At 37.4% G+C, this 22,722-nt stretch overlaps 1 protein-coding gene across 9 annotated transcripts in view; it reads left to right on the top strand.

Moving 5' to 3' along the window:
- The window catches only part of NF1 (neurofibromin 1), a 114,013-nt gene that overhangs the window by 7,823 nt on the left and 83,468 nt on the right, over positions 1-22,722 (top strand). For 8 of the 9 annotated variants that reach the window (XM_080374168.1, XM_080374167.1, XM_080374170.1 and 5 more), the window contains exons 2-12: positions 9,232-9,375; positions 11,908-11,991; positions 14,253-14,443; positions 16,755-16,861; positions 17,116-17,183; positions 17,421-17,496; positions 18,025-18,182; positions 18,839-19,012; positions 19,190-19,312; positions 19,592-19,666; positions 20,726-20,857. In XM_080374168.1, the coding sequence (XP_080230294.1) occupies positions 9,232-9,375; positions 11,908-11,991; positions 14,253-14,443; positions 16,755-16,861; positions 17,116-17,183; positions 17,421-17,496; positions 18,025-18,182; positions 18,839-19,012; positions 19,190-19,312; positions 19,592-19,666; positions 20,726-20,857 (1,332 nt within the window). Of the gene's footprint in view, positions 1-9,231; positions 9,376-11,907; positions 11,992-12,024; positions 13,161-14,252; positions 14,444-16,754; positions 16,862-17,115; positions 17,184-17,420; positions 17,497-18,024; positions 18,183-18,838; positions 19,013-19,189; positions 19,313-19,591; positions 19,667-20,725; positions 20,858-22,722 lie in introns of those variants that run through there. The other variant, XM_080374169.1, reaches the window with a different exon arrangement.

Raw genomic sequence — 22,722 nt, 5'->3', positions numbered from 1 at the left:
GTGGGTGTCAGAGGGAGATTTCATCCCCATCGCTGGGAGCATAGTTGCATGGGATGAAGAGGGTTTTCCAGCCAGTGTTGGTACAGTGACAAATATTTACTTCTCCTTACAGAAGTCAGCACTCGTAGTTTGGAGAAAAATTTTCTGAATGGAAGGAAGAGAGATTTGTTGGCCTTAGACTTTGTATTTCTGTGATCCGCATGCAGAAACTGCTTACAGGGATTAGGTGGCATGACTTTCTCAGTGGGGCTAAGCTTAGTGCTTAGGCTTTGCATTTTCACTCCCAAGATGCTTTCCTGACGCGTGTGAGCTCAATTTAGGCTGAATGATCAGTTTCTGTGTTGTCTGTCTCATTTTGCTAGACTGTGAGTACAGCCTTTGTGTCACACAAGAGACAGCTCTCTGAGACCCTGTTTGGTATAACAGCTATCAGAAACACTAAGCTGGTTCTGTAGATGGAATTTTGTTCACCTGCCTTGTAATCATATGTCCCTCTTGGTGATGCTTGGCTTTTAACAACCTGCAGAAAGACTGTGGCCTGGTTGAATAGAAATAAGCTGTTCCTTTTTACGTTTATATTAAAGCTGCTGTAAGTGAAGTTTCTTTAAAAAAAGGAAAATATCAAACTTTGTCTTTTGACATGAAAATGATGCAGATTTTTCCAATACATTTTAGGCATATTTGCATAGTTAACTTATTCCCCCCTTATCTTGAGTCATAGATCGTTTTTTCCATAAGCTTAAAAGGCATGGTACTGATTATGCTCCCAATAATGCAAGAAAATGCTTCTTTGTTATTGGTGTTAAAAGGCCCTAGGCTTTGTCATTTGCTTTGTTATGTATATTGTGGAACTGGGCTTGCCAACATCTGCTAGGACTTAGGAACCTCAGCTTCTTAAACAGAACTATTTTTCTATACCTTTTTGGGGATAATTACAGATAGGTGTATGGGAGGAATCCTCTCTTGATAGGAAGAAGGCTGTTCAGATTTTTGAGATGCTAAAATACTGGAGTTGCAGGGATAGAGTACATCAAATGCAGTATTGCCGGTTGTAGTCATGGTGTGGCCTGCGTGATAGGTGCTATTCACAAGATTTTGATTGGTTTCCAGTGCAATTTTTAAAAAATTTAAATATTGTATTATTGGATGAAGCAGTTAAGCAAGGATGAGATGTTAATCTCTTACTTTTTTTGTGAGAAGTTTTCTCATTTGTTAATTTCAGCTCAGGGTTCTTAATTTTGTTTGCTTTTGATACTTCATTTCCTCTGCCTTGCCCAGTCTGACAGTGATCTTCGCAGTGGAGTGGTGACTGTTCTTACCTGAACACCAAAATGCTAGGTTATCGTGATGCTATCAATACTACTAAATACGTTGTCAGTCAATGGTGATGTTTATGTGTTTCTTCTAACTCCTTACATCTGTGTCATTATTGGCTAGTCATGTGGTTATTAAATTATCTACTTGTTACATTTTAGACTGCTCATTTGAGCATCAGGTTCATACTTCATTAAAAATATACTGAATATGCGCATGTTATTTTAATGGTGAGAATGCATTTTTGAGTTTTTACGTATTATGGCTGCCCTTCTAAGTGCAGGACCTCTTGATTCAGCACTGAGGGAGCCACCACTCACTGTATCATCAGTATGTTTGAATAAGGCAGGCGAGCTCTTGTTGGTTGTGGGTTGTTTAGTTTTGTTTTTTTTCTGCGTGGGAGAAGACAATTTTTCAACGTTCCTTCCTTCACAAAGGAGGAAAATGTAATCATCTCACGAAAATTTATAGATGTAGACATGCTTTTCATTCATTTGCTAAGCAGTTGAATTCATTTTAAGACAGATGAAACAACAAACTAAGGGAATGCTAATCTGTATTGAAAACAAGAAAAATCAGTGCAAACCAGTCTGTTCTTGTCTGCTCTTGTTTATTGTTATAAATGCTGCTTTAACTAAAATCTGCTTTTGTGTGTACAATTCTGTGGGCCTAAAATGACTGGCAAGCATAGTTTTATGAATTAACCATTGACTGGCTCACTGAATACATTTTTCAAATATACTGCTGGTCTTACCCAGCTGCGCTCACTTCTGAGATTACAATTGCTGCAATGCACTCTTCTTTGAGCTACCCTTGAAGGGTGCCTGAAGGTTTCAGCTGGTGCAGAAAGAAACTGGTGATGGTACATGTGAGGCTAGATCACATTTGTCATACAGCACATATGAAATCTCTTTGATTTTGTATGTAGGACTAGTTACTATATTTTTCAAAACTTTCAGTGAGCAGAATAGAATTAGGCTGCAGTAGCACAAAGAGGCTAGACTGTTTTAGTGAAGTTCTCTGTGGTTTCATATAAATGACATTTTATATTTGTTTATATATATACCCCCCCATTTTATTGATGAATATAAATATTCATCAATAAAATAAAATTATCTCTCTTTTCCTATGGAAATGTTTACTTACAGTTCTGTGTACTGTACTTTTACAGTATTTTTAAATGTGTTACAGGCTGAAATCATGGGAAGGCTGATAGAGTAGTGAAATAGTTCTAAGCACAGTCTGAGAAGCCTTATGGCCTAAACCATTTAAATCTAGACTGTTTTAAAACTATCAGGTATAGTAAAAGGTATTAGTCCTGTATAAACTTGTGGCAACTTAAGTGATTATGATATGCTTTAATGAAAGAAGCCCTTTATTATGTCGATTATGGTTTAGGCTCCTCATTTGTAGTTTATGAGGTATTACTGCCTTCAGTTAAGAAAGCTTTTGTAAAAACTGAAAGCCCGTAGCGATGTTCTATTCTTACTTTCATTAAAAGATATTAAAGCGAATATTCCTTCCTCCTGGTGGTTCTCTCTGCAGCATTTAAAATCTGTATAGAATCAGAGATGTGAAAAAGCACTGCCTTGCAAGTACCAGCTTTGTGTTCTTCAGAACTGTTTTTCATCTTCGCGTGTTAAGAAATCGGTAGTAGTAATAAGATGTGTTTTAAAGTATTTCCCATGAGTTCTGCTGACTGTGCTCCCCAAGTGAAATGATATCTTGCTGTAAGGTAAGGCTGGTCTGTGCAGAAGATGTAACTTTTTTCCACAGCTGCTCTGTCTGAAACAGATCTCCACAGGAGCTAAGATCCGAAACAAGCTATAACACTGCTCTTAAGCACAAGTGTGCTGTTTCATCTTTTGCTAATGTAAACCTGAAGCAGCTTTGATCATATCTTTCTAAAACTGTGTGCGTAATGTATTTCCAAACGAAGTGCTGTACTACACACAGATGGTGTCCTAAAGAACAGGTGAAGGAATGGCCCACATGCAACAGATGTTACCTGAGTCCATTAATGAGCTGCTGAAAAGTGTCAGATGTTTTGTCCTTACTTAACACAACAGTTTGTGTTAACAGTATGGGTAAATATTCATTTGTTCACAGCACCAACTTTTAGTTACCCTTTTGAAAATATTGTTTTAGAGCAACCTGTGTAAAATATTTTCCGAGTTCCATATTCTTCTGAAGGCTTAGTTGTGAGATCCTTCTACTAAATAATGCTTCTGTAGAAGGTGATGCAGTGCATGTTTATAGTTGGAAGATGCCTGTTGACTTTTTAAAAGAGATTTGTATCTGGTTCTGACAGTACTGGTGCTGAGGATAGAGGAGTGCTGTGTGTATTTTCTGTCTCACCAGTCTCTGTGTTGCAGTCTGCTAAAGAAGTTCCAAGAAACTGTTTGAAAGGGGAAAGTGAGGTAGATTTCTATGCTGTTAGGGATGGCACTAGGGATTTTTTTTTCCTAGATGTTACGTTTGTTACTTTCTCCTGAACCTGAATCAAAGGCACAAGGCTCAGATGCACTCCGACATTTCAAGATGCTTACTGAAAATGATGAGCCCATTGTAGACAAACGGAGAATTTCCTTCCCTGAGGTGTATTCCCGGGGATCTGTCTTCCACCTTCCCCTCTCCAAATGTGCTTTTCATGGGGGAGAGGATGCAGTGAGGGTTCTGCAGTCTGCCACCACTGTGAAGCTGAATCTTGAAAGTGCTGAATTGCAGGGTACCTGTGCATGGTTGGGTAGTGACTTCTGTCTGCATCAAGAGGTTTGTCAGGATAGTGATTTCAACAGCTATCATTCTGAATCCTATGGCAGACTATGTTTATCTGTCAGATTTTGAATTTTTAATGTTCTGCAATGTTATATCTTGCACAAAAAAGTTGAAATAGTGACTTTGAAGTGATGAAGCACTTGTTTGCTCCATAACTGCTGAAAAGAAGATTAAATACTGTTTTTTACTAAAGAGAGATTATTAAACTTTGTGTTCATTAATTACAGGTGATAAAATAAAATCTGTGATTTAATGTTAGCCTGTGTCAGGACTGAGTGGAATAGCTTACAGACATTCAAGCCTATTAGTGTTGTCCGTGTACATTTAGCAAAAGATCATACCTTATTGCATCAGACTAGAGGATACCTGAAACAGGTGCTGATCTCTTCTACAGACATGGAAAGCACCCATTCTTCTTGCTAACATCTATGATCAAAGAAGGATTTCTGGATATAAGTACATCGGTCTCTAAACTGAGGCCACTTCCAAAGAGATGAGTCTTGTGTGCTATCAGATACTGCAATGCTTTCCACTTCTTCAAACAGCTTTATAATTCTGTACTAGCACTTACTTAAAGTTTCAAAGCCAAATTCGACTGCAAAGAACTTGTTAAGAAAGTACATTAGATATTTTTTCTTTTTTTCTCTGAATAGCCAATTACTTGCACACACCCCCCCCTTTTTTTTTTTTTCAAATTGGCAAAGTTATTGTCTCACAAGTTTGAAGAAACTGAAACATTTTTATCTCCAGAAACAGATAGGTAGGCGTGATTAGGCATAGGAAAACCTTTGCCTTTTCTTTCTTCAGCAGGATTACAGGCCTCCTGGATATCACTGTAGACAGCGAATTGACCAGACAACTTGTGGCTGCCAGACACTGTTGTAGAATGGTTAACAACATATGCCGTATTAATGCTTAGGGGCAGTAATTTTTCAGATGCCAAGCTTGTGTGTAGAAAAAGCTTTTGAAGTGCTGTTCTAGTATTATTTTCTAAGATGCTAGCAGCTGACCGTGTGCTATGATCCTGTGTATCTGTGAGTTGGCCTAATCATGTTTTTTTCTTAAATGATATAATTTTTTAACAGTATTTGTGATTAGTGATTTAATTTGCATTTTCCATGAAGACGGAATAATTTAATTTTACTTTGGCAAGTTGAAGGGATTTTGCATCTTTGAGGTAATAAATACTTTTTTAAAATCAGTATTTTAATAGCTACTAGTTCAACTGGATTAATTTTAACAGTCTTGTCTTGTACGTGGTTCAGATCTCTTATTTCTAAGGTTCACTTCTTACTATATGCCTTTTGGAAATGTAAAGAAAATAATCTCTTATGATCTGTGTTGCTCTTTCTCCTACAGATAGTGCTTTGTTACCTCTTTGCATTTAGTAAACCTTGTGAGAGTGGCTCAGTTTTGGTATTGTAGCAGTAGCAGATTTGGGAGAAGCTGCACATGGGCCAAGCAGGGCTTCCTACTTTTCAGTCAGAAATGCACTTCTGGAAACAAAGTTTGGATTAAACCGTCTATGTGGTTGAAAGATGTGTTCTAACAACTAGGGAGCTTGCATGGCTGGTGTAAGCTGGTAGATACTTTTGATGCTTCATCTTATATATTTGCTTTTCTAGTTGTTTCAGCAATACCTGATACACAAGATGACTTGTGTCCTGAGTTCAGGCTACACCGGGTCTTGTACTATATTATTGCAACTGTCAGGCTCAGCTACTTAATGGCTTTTCGTTGTCTTTTGCAGCAGTGTCATTTTAAAATTGATCTTAGAAGATTTAAGATTTGATCACTGGAAGGGTTCCAATTTCATCTACCTATTTTGTCTTTGTCTGCTGCGTAAAATAAGGCAAATTGTAGACCAAAATGCCATTGTTCCTTGTCTTCTGTAGCTTATTTGATACCTTTGTGAGACATAGTCAAACTAGATTAGAGGGAGAGAGGGTGTATGGCAGCATGCCTCAGAGTGGGTTGCATGTGCGCAGTGTCATTATAAGGTTGTTGGCTATTGCTTCCTATTTCACTAGTGAAAACAGCTGAATTCAAGTAGTGGACTATCCCTTTGCTAAGCTGGGATGAGTTCAAAATGGTGCATGCGTTCGTAGTTTGAAGCTCCAGTTATATTTAAGCTTTGTGCTTTGATTTCTGTTTTCAATTCAAATAAAAGCTATACAGGAAACCATTTGTGTCAGTCTTTCTTTTTTTCTAAAATAAAATCAAAGGCAATGAAAGTAAAATGTCAACTTTTTTCTACTGTTTTTCTTGTAATGTTTAGATCCGTGGATGTTTGTATAGAAGTTAGTTTCTTTTTGGTCACTCAGCGCTGGCACTGCATTCTGTTAGGGGACTTACAGTGCTCCAGCATGTCAGAGTGCACAAAGGAAATAGCAGAGAAATAAAAAAACTCAAAGCATCAGTGCTAATACGTCCTTTTTTATATAGTTTCCTATTTTGAATGGTAGTATAGAAAGCAGTTTTACTTCTAGGTGACCTTGTTGCAATGGCTGTTGTGGCAGGAAGCTCTAAAAGTATATAATACAATGTTTCTATAGCATGGAAATCTGTGACACAGTTTCTTTGAGAGGCACTTCTGAAGTGTTTTATCACTCAGTCATATTGAGCTTTTCTGCTGTTGTCAGCACAGAGACTTGAAAATTCAAATAAAAAGTACTAGTAATGGTGAAATTTTTAATTAAATGTATGTATCTTCCACTAATGACTTATGAAAATGTATTGTAAAAATAACATCCAATGATGAAAACAAAGCTTGAGTCATAAATGCTGTTTGTTCTGCTTTTTCCAGTTTTAAAATGAGCACATTGAAATGCATCACACTGTTTTAAAGCATTACAGTCTGAACACTTGCAAGAGAATTACAAAATGAAGTGGCAATTACCTTGATAGCCCTATGGAACTTGTTGCTATAGGAGATTGTGCAGGCAAAAAGCATCAGCCCTTCCCACGGAGGGGTAGGCCCTTGGCGTGGTTCCCTGGGTTCAAGGCTTGGTGCCAGAGATCCCTGAGCCGCTGTCTGAATGGCAAGCAGGCATTCCTCCTGGGCCTTTCTGTTGCTGTGGGGTCTTTTGTGTGATCTAATGGGCCGAGGCCAGCTGTGTGAGGGTCCACAAGGCTCGGTGCTGGGTCCTGCCGGTGGGTCACACCAACCCCATGCAGCACTACAGGGTTGGGGAAGAGCAGCTGGAAAGTGCCTGGTGGGAAAGGACCTGGGGGTGCTGGGCGATGTGAGCCAGCAGGGTGCCAGGGTGGCCAACAGCATCCTGGCAGGTGTAAAAAATGCGTAGGTGCAATGCTTAGGGATGTGGGTTAGTGATGGGCTTGGCAGTGCTGGTGGTTGGGCTTGATGGACTCAAAGGTCATTTCCAACCTAAATGATTCTGTGATCAAGCACGGAAGTTCAGTCATTTTTTTTAAGTCAACCATTCTCTTAGGAAAAAAACCCAGCCAGTTTGATCCTAGTCTGCAGTTCCAAAAGACTTTGTACTAAACCCCAAGCCAAACTGCAGTTTATATGGAGAGGAAATTACACTTGGGCATGAAAACGAGATAGTTATATTGAAGAGGTCCGTTTCCCTACAAATGGAAGATGTTAAGTAGACTGCATTTAATGATGCAGTTGAAACTGATGGGGAAAAAAAAATATGTTCCAAGTTTGGGGTTCTTTAATACAATTCATCTAGCATATTTAAATTGGGCATTTAATAGCATTTAAATATGGGCCTTTAAATTTTATCAGCAAAGTTAGTAATGTTAAATGGTTGACAGAGATGTTCGTGACTACTGACAGTATGTGAAGTACCCTTGCCAAGTCTGCAGAGGCCCGCAGCCTGGAAGGTGTCTCTTTAAGCATCTTGCATCTGTAAAGCTGAGTGTACTTCCTTGGAATCCTTCTTTTAATCCATCTTAAATGCCCCGCCCCCCCCCCCCCCCCCCCCCAGCAAATGCAAAAATACTACTTTGTGGCATTTACTCTGAGCTATCAGCGTCTTTCAGAATACACGCTTATTAATAATTCTAGTCAAAATTGTAGTAGCAATTAAAACTTGTAGTAGCAATTGAAGTTTCTCTGGCTAGTGAATTCCTGTGTCATGCTTTAAAATACAAATGGCACATGTGGATTACAAAAAGAAGTGATAATACTGATTCCTTTCTTGTTCCCTTGTTTGCTTTTTAAAAACAGAAATCCTCAGTAAAATGATTCTTTTCTGAAGAATCGTTCCTTACATTTTCGTAATGGGCCAGCCCTGTGAGGAGCATGCAGGGGAAGTGACTCGGTTGTGACCCTTGAAGAATTTGGGTACAGCATGAAACAAAGTGCCTAGTGTTCACATGGCAGGAGAAACATCTCAGTTTTGTGCAGTCACTCTGAATCTTATCTTTCCTGGCAAAGATGCGTTTCAAGTCTAGTTTTTACCACTGGGTGTTGGGCAAGGGTGGGTAATGTGGGGCTCACAAGTTGTGTTCAGCTTGCCAGTGCTTGAAGTGTGTTTGAGGCTGAGACTTCATTGCCTGGCTAGCAGTGGGGTGTGTTTGTATGGGGACCCCAGCTCATCCCAGTCTGTGGGCCCTGCGGAGGCTGGTGGTGGTGGTTCCTCCTGGGACTCAGTTGTACCTCTTAGCCAGCTCTGTCCTGTGAAGGAGCAGAGGACACTCGAACCACTGTTAATTGCCTTCCGACTCACCTGTTTTGTGAACTGCTGTGATATTACCTCCTCTCAGGTTTCAAGAGGCAGGTTTTTTCTTGCAGGTATTAGCCTTGTGAAGATTTTTGGTGTTTAACGAGCCAATTTTTGAAATGAAGAAACTCTTTTTCTGAGAATTCTCTCTTACATTTTTCTGCTTCTTTTGATTGCTTTGACACTTGGTTTGTAGAAAATTTATCACAAAATAGAGGTTTAGTTTCGTTTCAGAAAAAGAAATAGTTGAACTTCAGTATTTTGTTCTATAGATAGCTAATAGAAAGATGAATGTAGAGAAAATGAAATAATAATGTGTTTGTAGTTGTCTCTTGTAGAATGTTTTTCAGGGTTGTTTCTGGTGTCTCAGAAATTTTTAACCCATCTGTAAAGATGTAAATTTCAGTATAAAACAGTGTGTAATACTTACCTCTTCTTGTAGCTTCCCATAAAGGCTGGCCAGCAGAATACCCACACCAAAGTCAGTACGGAGCACAACAAGGAATGTCTCATAAACATTTCCAAGTACAAGTTTTCCCTGGTCATCAGTGGTCTCACCAATATCTTAAAAAATGTTAATAACATGGTAAGCTTTTTTAATTTTGGACTGTTGCGTGATTTTTTGAAATGGTTGTTGCTTGTTATCCACAGAGAGTCACTTGAAATTTAGTCTTGCCTTTTACAGTTAATTTTTTTCTTTTCATCCTTATGTGCTAAAGTTCATCAGCACTGAGCTATGTTATGTATAAAAGGCAGTGAGATAGTTGTGTCAGAGAAATCTAAAGGAAGGTGGTGATGAAGGGGAATTTTTTGTTGGTCGCAGGAATGGCCTGTGACTGGGAACACATACGTGGCTAGCTAAGGCATGGGTATGTGTAGGTACCTAATAATACTGCGCTGGGGCTCTGAGCATGACCAGGAGGATGCTTGCCATTGCGTGGAAAGGTGCTTCAGTTATCTAGGGAAGCGGTGCTAGCAAAGTCTTCAGAGGGGGTATGCAGCAGGGCAGAGGAGCTGCTGAGCAGCAGCACTAGGAAGTTTCCGCCCCCCCACCCCTGCTCCCATCTGTCCTGCCAGAGCATGACCTGCCAGGAATCCTTTTGGAAAAGGAAGAAAGGAAAAAGAAAGGAAAAGGATTAAAAACTTAGGCTGTCTGAATTTTCCAGGCTGTTTGGATGCTTTAGCATTTGTGTATGTCTATATATATATAAAAATATAATAACTGAATTAATTTCAGTCAGAACCTTTTAAGAAAAATCTTTGAGAAGATTCTCCTGCCTAATGCTGCCTCTGTAGGCTCCTATCTCCAAAGGGATACCTTACTAGTGTGTAAGAAAAATGAATGAAAAATGTGTGGGTGTGATACACATCTCTTCTGTTTATTGTTAACGGATCACAGCCTCTCAATAAACCACTTAATGTTGATTCTTGCAGGCAGTAGACTGGTGTGAAGGGATGAGATTCAAGGTGATTTTTATATGAATTCCCAAAGAGAAATCTTCAGAGCCAGGTGTCTCGGTAGATGGTTTCCTTCTGCATACTGGTTTTCTGCCTCCAAGGGAACCATAAAATGATTACAGAAATCCATCAAAATACTTGACTCATCAGCATCACTAAAATTGTCATTTAAAATAGATCTCAGGGGAACCAAAGAGAAGAGAAACCTAGAAAAGAAAAACAATGAGCGTGGATGGTCCATAGTGTCAACTCTAGAAGAATAACTATTACCATCAAGTTGGGTAAATGGAAAGTTTAGGAATCCCTTATGAGGAGGAGGATGCAGTTTGAGATTTATTTTTTTAATGAAAGGTCTGGTTTTGGATTTCTCATGAGAAAAGTTTAGTTCATTGAGTTTTGAAGCTGTGATCATGTGGAATCTCCACAAACAGGCAACAGAACTGGCCAAACTCTAGCAGTACTTTTTTTATATGGTTTTAGTAGGATAGTTTTCAGTGAGCTCTTTTGGATGTCACTTGCATGGAGATACGCATCTTCTAAAACACTACAAATTTGTAGTTTGATAAAGGCAGAAAATAGGTTGTCCTACTGCTAGGGATTTCAGGCTGCCTAAAGCTACCTGTAGTCCCTTTTGAAAGATAATTTATTTTAATTAAACTCCATAGGCATGAAGGAATGTGTTGATGTGTAAGATTATTGACCTATACAGTCAAAAGAAATTTCTGTATGTGATATGTAGATTTTGAAAGGAGAGACCTAGCTATGTGTCAATTAAAATAGGCAACATTTGCTTTGCTCTGAGGAGTAAGACAACTTTTTTATGCTTGATGGACTGAGCTATTGTATGAATCAGCAATATTTTTGAAAGACTTCTACAGCTGAAACAAAACAGACCGGTAGACTGCCATAATAGTCTTAGTTTAGAAGAAAGTCTTGAGGGTTTGCACTCTGCTGAAACTTAGACTTAGTTGAGCTAACCTCTCCTGTGGTTTAAAATACAGCTTCCTTTGGGTGGCTTCTACATGTGTAGGCAATAGTACCAATGTTTTTTTGGCTAAATCTTTTCTGCTTTATTTTGCTGTCTTAATATTGCTGGAATTAGTCACTATTGTTGGTAGTAAAATTGGGTGCTAGCTTAAACACCTGATGGAATTCTGCCTTCATCCTGTGTCTAAAGTGTGGCATCTTTTTGGAGGGTCTCATGTGTTTCTTCCTGTGGTCTGTGCTAAATTTTGCAGCACTCTGATAAGCTTGTCGATACAGATTTGTTATAACATCGGTTCTATTAAGATGTTGGCAATGGAATACATAATTGGAAAAGTCAGCAGTAATTGATACCAGAATAGTTTCTGAAAAGAAATAACCTTCATTTCTGTATAAATCACAGGCCTGATGAAGATAAGGGGCTGCAGTGTACCTCCAGTCTTACTTTGCGGTAACTGTTTGTTCCTTATTAGATTTAACATTGCAGACTGGACAAAGATATTTCTTCAGTGATAAGGTTTTCATTCCTATTTTAATCTAATTTTTGCTGCTTGCTTTCTAAGCTCAAAACCAGAGCAGTAAAGGAGCAATAACCTATTGTACCACTTTGCTACGTTAATGCATTACAAGTCAAATTTCTGTGTCTCAGATGAATCCATGTCCTTTCTACTTCTAGAGAATATTTGGAGAAACTGCTGAAAAGAATTTATATCTATCTCAGCTGATTATCTTGGATACACTGGAAAAATGTCTGGCAGGGGTGAGTAGGCTTGCATAAGCAATTGCTAAGTTGGAATCAAATGCTTGTGTATGCTGTTGTTACTGGTGCTAAAGTTAAAACTCATCTAATTTAGAACAAAGTAGGATTAATGCTATTTAAAAATTATTAAAAATTCCTATAAATGCAAGTAGTTGATATAATTGATAAATTAAGCATTTGGTGGTGCTTTTTTCTTGCCTAAAATTAGTGATCTTTTTTCAGCTAAATAGATTCAAGTAAACTTGAATTTGCCCTTCCCACTACTCAACTAATTTATGAAGTTATTCTTCTTCTAATAACTTGTTAAAAAGAATTGCAGAAAACTGCACAAATAAACTCAGAGATGTGTATGAAGTAAAGTAAGGGCAGACACAAACCCAAATGAAGAATTAGATGTCATGAAGCTTCACTAGATTTTTATAAACTCTGAATGCCTGTGGTGTGTTCTGCTCAGTATTTTTTGAATAGATGCATCAAAACATTTTCATCCCACAATTTAAACAGAAGAAGTAATGGGATAGTAAATCATGTTAAAAGTAGCAGATAATTAAGTACAAGTATTTCAGTTTTATGCTACCAAGTTTCCTGCATCCAGTGTTGATTTTTCTTCAAATTTCTTAAAACTTTCATTTATTGAAGCAATTTTTCCATGTACTTATATATACACCAGAAACTTTGCTATCACCATTCTAAAGATTACTTTTGCAGGTGTTTCCTAGATTACATTAGTTAACCATGTCCAAACTTCCACTGGGAGTCCAGTCCTGAGGTTTCCAACCAGAGCTATGCTGCAAGGCAGTTTGCTGTTACCTTTGGGATGTAAAAGGTTGTTCAACTTACTGTGCTGAACAGTGTAATTGCAAAGCCAAACTTCACTGTGAGCAAAATTTGCAATGGTTTATTCCTTCAACAAGAAAGGAATATTTTTTTTTAAAGCTATATTCCTGGATGAATGTCATGAAATTATCTAAGCTCTTTGTTGTTTCCCTGCAACAGCTTTTGAATGTTCTTTCTTTATAAGGTAATGACTTTATTATGGTTAGATTTGTCAAGCAGTGTATCTTATATTACAGTACTGAAACAGTCTCGAATAATTGTGGATTCTTCTAAAATCAAAAAAGATCCAAGTAAATACATTTTCCAGAAAAATTTTCAGCTTTTAAGCTGAGGTAAACACTTCTTTTCAGCACTTTTTGTGTCTTTGATGCAGTGAGTCAAAACAACTGTTTTAATGTCAGAAATTAATTATTTTAAAATGTTGTTTATATGCGTATTGCTTGAAATGTTAATGTGTTTTTCCTGATAGATGATGATATTTGAGCAGCCTAAAATTGTGCTGAATACTTCTTGCTTTGTCAATTCAAATGAGAGCAAGTTGAGCCAGTATATGTTTAATAAGACTGAGCCAAAGTTCTATACAAAGAGTGTTGTGTTCTGCGATATCTTCAGATGTATTTCTTGCTCGCTGTTCTTGCTCAATGTTTCATCAAGTTCTCATGGCAACAGGACTCAGGTCAACTAAGTGGGAGTCTCTGAAACTTCTCAATTCCCTATGGTAAATTCATTGGTAGAATTTTAGAAAGCTTTAATGCTGACCCTTCTGTTAAAACTTGCTCTTAGTAGAGCAAAGTTTCACTTTGAATTCTTTTGTAAATAGTTTCCTTATGTCTCATACTGTGCAAACTGGCAAAAAATTAGATTTTTCTTTTTCAGGAAAGTTAAACCATTTTGGACTTACATAGAGCAACCCCAGGCAAGAGCAAGGGAGAAGTACTTCTTTTTTGGTTGATTTTTTAATATAAAATATTTGCTGTCAAAATACAGCGGTTAGAATACTAACTAGGAGAAGTAAGGGTGGGTCTTTGCCCTTTGAGCTTCCATTCAAAGCTGAGATAGTTAATGTTCTACTGCTGATGCTTTACACAAATCAACAGGGTGCATTCCTAAAAACAGAAATGTATTTTACTTCAAAAACTAGTTTGATATTTTGCTTGATACTTGCTGACGTTGATCAGCTTGGTGTCCTGCATATTTTGGAGACTTAAATGAAAATTGAAGGTGCTTTGAATGGTACGGGTTAATTGTTCAAATGGAAGGAAGCCTTTTTTCTGAGTAGACTACTTACACTATGGTCAGTGATAGCCTGCAGGCAGAATTAGAAGTTTAGATTCAGGTCCTGTGCCTAGTAGTGGCAGAATCTCCATTTTTTTGCCTCTAAATGTACAAAACAATTTCATGAAATACTGAATGTTTATTTTTAGCAACCAAAGGATACCATGCGACTAGACGAGACTATGCTGGTAAAACAGTTGCTGCCAGAAATCTGCCACTTCATCCACACTTACCGTGAAGGGAACCAGCATGCAGCTGAACTACGTAATTCTGCCTCTGGGGTTCTTTTTTCTCTTAGCTGCAATAACTTTAATGCTGTGTTCAGCCGCATTTCCACCAGGTAGGTGTTTTTCAGTAGCCTGACTTGGTGTATTAGCTAATCTACTACATACTGGTGTCTAGAACACCTATCGTGAGTTGTAGTCTTTTGCATTTCAGCAAAGTTTAGTGTTTAAATGATATTTAACCAAGGTAGTTCTGAAGTGAAACTCCCTCTACCTTTCAACATTTTACTTGAGTTTCAGGTTACAAAGAACCTGTTTCATATCCATTCCAGGTTACCGCCAGCTTGCTTTCTGTGAGCTGCATTTATTGCCTTTTTAGTCTGCTTTCGTAAGTACAAGTCAAATGCAGTTGTAGAGTGAAAATAATGATAACTTGGCTGAATGAGTTGTTCTGGGTGCAAGGTGTTTTGGGGGAAAAAAAAAAAGGGGGATGCTAAGTTAATGGGTTGTGTCCGTATAGTTATGAATTCAGAATGCAACATTTCTGATTGTCAGCAGCTCTGTTGGAGCTCCAAGGCTGTTTTCTTTCCTAATATTTCCTGCTTGAAGGCTTTTGTGTTAAATCTGTGTTATGCCTGAAGGGGACAAAACAGCTGGACTGTTTGTTAGTTGTTGGAAAAGACGGGTTTGTCTTCTGACTGACTTGAGTTTCACAGCACATTTACTGTAAAAATAACTGTCTTTTCTGCTGTTTGAAGTGAGAAGAGAGACAGGCCCAAAGCTTCCATCTATTCTTTACTCCTTTTGCCTTGTTCCAGATCCTTCTGATTTTTCAGCATTTGCCAATCCACTAGAGTTGTATATTAAGCTTTTTATTACTGCAATACTTTGATGTTTTTTGAAAGTTCTTGAAGTACCTTAGCTCTTTCTTATCACACGTTTTTCCAGCTAACACCATCCTTGATTTATTACAAGTGTAGCTTGGGCAGCCTTACGGGTTGCATAGCAATGAGCATGCCAATTTATTTGAAACAAAGATTTATATATTCCTTATAATGTAAAAACTGTTCCATTCCAACAGTTTGGAAACTATTTGCATTTTAGAAATCAGTCTGAAATTGTTTAATAATTCAAAATTTTGAGTATTTTAAAAGCTTTTACAGACCCTTTAATAACTTATGTTTCAAGAACATAGACTTGGCAGCTAGCATGGAGGATGTGGTTTTGTTCAATAGGTTGATTATGTTTTGTTGCTTATGGAAATGGAAACAATTTTTTTGCTCCTTTTATAGGAAGTATTTTTTAGTTGAAGTTTTTTGACAGTCTTTGAATCTAGTCCATGCATCTATACTTATTTGCACGTCTGTAGCATGGTTTACTTCTCAAGCTCCAAAGCCCTTCTTACCATCCATTTGAGCTGGAACATACTGCTTTTTCCTTAACCTGTTTTTCACTTCAAAATGGCTTGTACATAAATAGTTAAATATTTGACCAATTGTTGCTGATCTCCACAGGGGTCAGCTTGCCGACAGTTAGCATTGCTGGTCTTCTGACCTGTGCTTCCTGTTTAGGCATATTTCTAGGCCTTGTACAGCAGCTGGGGGAATTTTGGCACAAAAAGCACAGCAGTGGGGACCTTCCCATTCCCATCGAGCGCTGTTAAGTATTCCTGGTGTTGAAGAAATGAAGAACTGCTTTTGTGTGTAGTCCTAGAAATTGCATTCCACATCTAAAACGCATCTGTAGCTTTGGAATGAGACATGGCAATCTTTAGTTTGTGAGAACATATGATTTAGTTATTAGTGGCTTAGTATCTGATGAGATGTTTGGTAAATCGTCTAACATTACATCTTAAGTGTAAAAAGACACCATTGTGTTTTAACTGGTGTGATTAAACTTCATCCTGTTAGCTTAGGCCAGAAAAACATGGACCTTCTTTAGCTTACAAAGTGTGATTGTAGCTCCCTTCAGTGGTATTGAGTACTATCAGTCACTGCTTTCCTCTTTGGAAATTTGCTGGGGTGAGACTTGTAAGGAGCAGTAGTCTCAAGGTGTCATGATTCCATGCATTTAACATTTAGTTGAAGAGAAGACAAGATTACTGCTACAGTATGGTAGGTAACAGAAGAATTTAGGCAGATGTTGGGCATAAACAGACTATCACCAGATGGTATTGGTATCTTGTGAGACTCATCACTGCTATTTCTAGATCCATGTTCAGTGTGAGGATGGAATAAGACTGTAATATAAACTAATCGTGCAAGATCCTTCTTTCATCTCTAAACCTGGAAGAGTTTGTTTGAGGAGATTTGTATTATGTGAGATCATATAATATTCCCCAGCTATTCAAATGTATAGAACCATAGGTATGTGTTCATACCTATCTGACATAATCTGGAGAAGTTACTTTACTTTGCGTATTTTTAGATTACAGGAACTGACTGTTTGTTCAGAAGATAATGCTGATGTTCATGATATTGAACTTTTACAGTACATCAGTGTGGATTGTTCAAAACTAAAACGACTCTTGCAAGGTATGGTTTGAGCCTGTGTTTTGAAATGTTTTTATCTGAATATAGCTAGTTAGAGATGGCACAACAGTATTGATATGTGTATCTCTAATTCTGTGTTTTACTCCAAAGTCATATATCTACCAAAATATTTAGAAATACTTAAGTAGCATAAAGACATTGATTTTTAATTTGCTTTGCACTTCAAGTGTCTTTTATAATCTGTTACTTCTCAGAACTGTTTCTTTTCTAAATGCAGAAATGTTTTACCTTTGCAGAGACTGTATTCAAGTTTAAAGCCCTTAAGAAAGTAGCTCAGTTGGCTGTTATCAACAGTCTTGAAAAGGTAAGTATTTTAATATTTATTTTCTGTTTAATTGCTTATTTGAAGACTTTCTCTAATTTAGGAATAGTTGCAATTCAGTAATTCACTACAAAATACAAGTTGGTGCATCCCTTTGACGCATATGTTTTGCAAGAAATCGAGTGATAGAAGGGTAAAATCTCTCTTTATTTAAGTACATAGCTCAGGAAAAAAGTATGTTAAGCTCTGAAATGTTAAGATATTTTGCATTATCTGCAGGCATTTTGGAACTGGGTGGAAAACTACCCTGATGAATTCACAAAGCTGTATCAAACACCGCAGACTGATATGGCTGGTAAGGCATAATAAATGACATAGTATTCAAAAGTTGGTTTCTCAGACAACCCCATGTTCACTTGCATTTTGTGCCCTCTTTGCATCTTTGCAGCCTGCAAATAAGAAACAAATTTCTGTCAACCTTTGTCAAGGAAGCAAGGGTGTATCGCTTGCTTTTCTCTACTGACTCCTTTTAAAGAGATTCATTTTGTGGTTCACAACACAAAGAAATAAAACCCAAAAGATGGAGACTCTTTAATATATACTTTATTTATACCTTAATATATACTTTAATATATACTTGATACAAGCAAAAAACTTGGAGAACATATTTGTCTTTAGTCAAAAAGAGAGGAAAAGGTATATTTTCAGGTAAACCATATCTTTATTCGGGTTGAGATCATTTTATCCCCAGTACTGGGCCAGTAATTTGCAAAACAGAACTTGTCTTCTGTGTAGGTGAAGCCATCCCTCTGCTCTTTTATACCTGTTCTTTACCTTTTCATAATTAAAATTGATACTGAACTTCAGTTTATATTTTATGCAGATTGTGCAGAGAAGTTGTTTGACTTAGTGGATGGCTTTGCTGAAAGCACAAAACGTAAAGCAGCAGTTTGGCCACTGCAAATCATACTCCTGGTCCTGTGTCCAGAGATAATCCAAGATATAGCAAAGGATGTGGTAGAGGAGACTAAAATGAACAAGGTAAGAGAAGAAAAGTATGTGAATTCTGATTTCTAGAGGATGCTTATTAGCTTTGCTTATTCTGTATTTCAGGTGTATTTTATTTTGTCTTTCCTGCCTAAAAAGCACATTACAGTTCTATCTGTAAATTTATGCACCCTTCTAAAATTCTCACCTAACATACATTCTTTCACTGTCAATAATTCATACAGATAGCATGTCCCAAACAATGGTATTTCTAAACTTTTAAATCTCCTTGGAGATTTGATTCCCAGTGTTAATTATTTCCCCTGCCTCCACCAGTAGCAAGCTTAGCATTGCTCTAGCTGGCCTGATTGTGCTGTTCTAGGTTTCTGCAGTGTGTGTACTGTGTGTTCCATAATTGCAGTACCTGTAGCAGGTGTTGAACTTGATGTGGCTGCAAACATTCTGGTTGAGAATAAACAACCATCTATCTTTGCTGGTCTGATTACCCTACATCATTCAAAATGAATATCTTTAATAAACATAATGTTTCTCCAAAATGCTGCATCAGGTTGTTTTTTTGCAATCCCAATACCTGTGATTTTTGATCAGAAAATGCAGTGTTGTTTGTTCTTGATATTTAAGGGTCTAAAACCCCTGACCACAGGTTACCAAAGCTCTGGTTATAACTATTCCTGGTTTGAATTCTGCAGAAACTGTTTCTGGACAATCTCAGGAAAGCACTTGCAGGCCACAGTGGGAGCAGACAGCTGACTGAAAGTGCTGCTATTGCTTGTGTTAAACTGTGCAAAGCATCTACCTACATCAACTGGGAAGATAATTCTGTCATTTTCCTACTAGTGCAGTCCATGGTAGTAGATCTTAAGGTAAGAATTTGCTTCCTATTTGCATTGAAGAAATCCAAGTTTGAAAATACTGAAATAAACTTTTAATTTCTCCTTAATTGAATACTTGCAGTACTTTTCAGTGGAAAGTTTTGTATTAAAAGTAGACAAGAATAATCTTGGTGTCTGATTTATATATATATTTTTTTTAATATATAGAATTTGCTGTTTAATCCAAGCAAACCTTTTTCAAGAGGCAATCAAAATGCAGATGTAGACCTTATGATTGACTGCTTAGTTTCCTGCTTCCGCATAAACCCTCAGAATAACCAACACTTTAAGGTGAGAACACTACTTACTGGTAAGTGTGACCTGTCAGTTATAGAAGATACGCTGACAGCAGCTGGGAGCTCAAATAAGTTCAACTCTATACATATCCCTTAATAATAAGTCCCTGCATGTTTTCACAAACCTTTCCTTAGCTGATTAGGTTTTTCTCTTGTTTAGATTTGAACAGCTTTGTCAATTTTTTAGAAAGGCTCCAGTATATTATTCAGTGTGATAACAAAGGTGGCAAAGACAAAGATGTTCCTAAGTGGCTTTTATGTATTTTTTTTGTAGATCTGCTTGGCGCAGAATTCCCCATCAACATTTCATTATGTGCTGGTAAATTCACTCCACCGAATAATCACAAATGTAAGTTCTGAAAGTATTTAATCAGCCCAGCAATCTGTGGTGGCTTCTATTCAGATCAGTTTTACTAAATACAGTTTGAATAGCAGACCACGTTTAGTTGCCTGTATCCATGCAGCAAGAGTTGCTTGCTAGTAAGGAGGGACATACAAATTTTATTAATGCTGTGCAGTTGGATTCCCAGTTTGAGAGCTTGTATTCCAGTATAAAACTTCAGTACATATATGTTTTAATAGCCTCTTATATTAGATGACAAATGAATCTTAGGTTGTCTGGTTTTATAATAGGTGCTGCTTTATTAATACATGAAAAACACTTCTAGGTCACGCATAGTTACACTACCTTCTGCTGCTTCTAGTATATTGACATAGGAACTTCGGGGAAGATGGCCTCATGGTTTTGCTCAGGGATTTGATCCAGTATGAATTCAAATAGTGTAAAATTGTAGTAAGTGCTGAGTGCCAAAAATATTTTGGAAGTTTGTGCAGTGGTTCATCTTCAATTTGTTACTGTTCTTTAAGTCGCTAAAATATGACTTTGAGCAACCAGCCTTACTTAATTTACACAACATTTTCTGTTTCACTTATCCCAACATCACAATGAAAACTATATTTTAAAAAAAACCCACAAAACTAACCAAAAAAGTATTGGGCACTTTAACATATGGGGGGCGAAAATGCTGCTGTAGATGTGGTGGAGTAATACAGCTTTTCAGATATTATCAAGCACTTAAAATACCAATTTTTCATTTTGTTTTGGATTATTACTTACTGGCATTCTACTGTGGTTTCCTGCATTTATAGTTTCAGAGTTAGTGCTTTTGCAGAAAGAAGAGTAATACAGTAAGCAGCTAAGTTGAAAGTATTGCTTCTATTACAATTCTCTTAAATATTATGAGTTTTATTATAAGAATGCAAAATACTGTGTAATACTGTGTAAAATACTCATCTGTAAAGGTTAGTTATCCCGTGGCTTTTGTAACTCTTAGAGGACTAACATCAATCATAGTCTTAACTGATATTACCAGTTTAACATTTGAGCATTTCTGTGTTTTTGTTTTAGTCTGCGTTGGACTGGTGGCCCAAGATTGATGCTGTGTACTGCCACTCCATGGAGCTCCGCAGCATGTTCAGTGAGACGCTTCACAAAGCTATTCAAGGCTGTGGGGCACATCCAGCAATTCGCATGACTCCGGTAAGACTTCTAAAGAAGCTGTTAAAACACCAACCTGTTGTTTTTCCCGTGTCTCCATCCCATTCCAGCTTTTTTAGTCATTAACTTTAGACTGGAAACTAGAGGGGGGAAGAACATTGCAATTCAAAAAGCAACAGAGAGCCGCCATACATGCTCTGTAAACCTTGCAGGTTTCGGTATATTGACTAACTGTTTCTACTCAGTTAGCGATGTATGTTTCTCAGTTTTCATGCTGCTTTTGAACTGGTAACATAGAAGTATTTCTTCTGTAACTGTCCTCTGTGGCTAACTGTTCATTGTAAGCTTTCTTGCTGTGTGAATAGCTAGGTAATATGTCCATTCTTGTTTAATCTGAAACCCCAAAGCATTCTGTATGTGAAGATAATTTCTGAAAACGGCAATGCTTTTACCATGATTGGCATGAATATCACTTCTCTTCATTTGTCTTGCTTGCTTTTTGTTGAGCAAGTTGACTGTTTGGTCTTGGTGACAGCAACAAAGTAAAAGATTTTATAAGCATGATGAAATAAAGTCAGTATTCTTGGTTGTCTTGGAAAAAGTCTTAAGTACATTCAAATTTATAGTTCGTCCAAATTTTTGTAGTAAGTTCACATGTAGCTGTGTTGCCTTGCTTCTGAACTTTCCATTTAGGACTTCTGACGTGTCAAGTGAACATGGTTGGTTGTTTATAGAAGGCCTAAAATGATACATGAAAATATTCCTATTTGGCTTCTCAAATGAAAGCAAATAATCAAAATACCTTTAGTTGAAAGCTACGACATGTTGAACTTGCTTTTTACATGTATATATTCATCTGTTGAGAAAATAGCAGGGGTATTGTAATGGCAACTCTGACATTGATTGGTGGTGCTTTGTCTTCTGCTTCTTATTTTCTGTTCTTACTGGCTGCTGTCGCTGACATGGTCAGATGCCAACCAGTCACTGTTTTGCATGGCAGTGGGCCTCTGTTGCTGTAAGTATGACCCATTGTAACTACCGCAGAAAAGCCTTTCCTTGCTCTGACTTTTCTGTGCATAGTTACCACTGCAGTCACCTCCCTTCACCTGGGATACAGAAGGTAGCATGTTTTACATGAGAATGTAGGGCTGGAGGAGACCTCTTCTGCTTTTGGCAATTGCAAGGCAATCCCTTTCACAACCAGTTGAGCTCCTTCCTAGAAGGAAAGGCTTTTTGTCGGTTTTGTTAATTTCTTTCTGCCCCCTACTTTTCCCATCACGGTGCTCTTCCAGAATCTTCCCACTCTGATGTTTTCTAATTTCCAGCCTAAACTTATTTATGTCTAATTTATCCCCATTTGTTCTTGTTCCAGTGTTGTCTGTTAGCTTCAGACTGGTGTTTATCCCCTTGATATATTTGCAGAGAGCAGTCATGTCCCCATCTTTGTTTCTTGATAGTCTTTAGTTTCGATTGTGTGAAGTAAATAAATCTCTTCACAGAAACAAATCAGCTTCTTTGGCCATGTGCCTCTTCTCCCAGTTCCCTTAACTGTAACAAACTAAGGTTTAGCACAGAATTAGTTACGTCTACCAGTGTGGTATCAATTTCTTGATAGGATGCTTTTTATGTGGTAGACTTTATTCTGTTTATTTTCACAATAACTATTTAACAAGATAGCATGAGGTTCTAATTTTTTGTAGAACTTAATTATACAACACCATATCTCTTCAGTTACCTTGAGGATGATTTCAAACTAGTTTTTTCTTTTTCAAAACTTCAAAGTTTAGTGAAAATGAAAAACAAATTTGTTTTATTCGTTGAGATCTCAGCAAATAATAAACTAGACAAAATAGTTTAAAAAGCTGACTTTCTAAAGAGCGTTGTATTCTGTCTTGTGTTGAATATCC

Source organism: Falco punctatus (assembly GCF_963210335.1).
Source record: "Falco punctatus genome assembly, chromosome: 1".
NCBI lineage: Eukaryota > Metazoa > Chordata > Aves > Falconiformes > Falconidae > Falco > Falco punctatus.
This window is presented reverse-complemented; position numbering and strand designations above follow the sequence as displayed.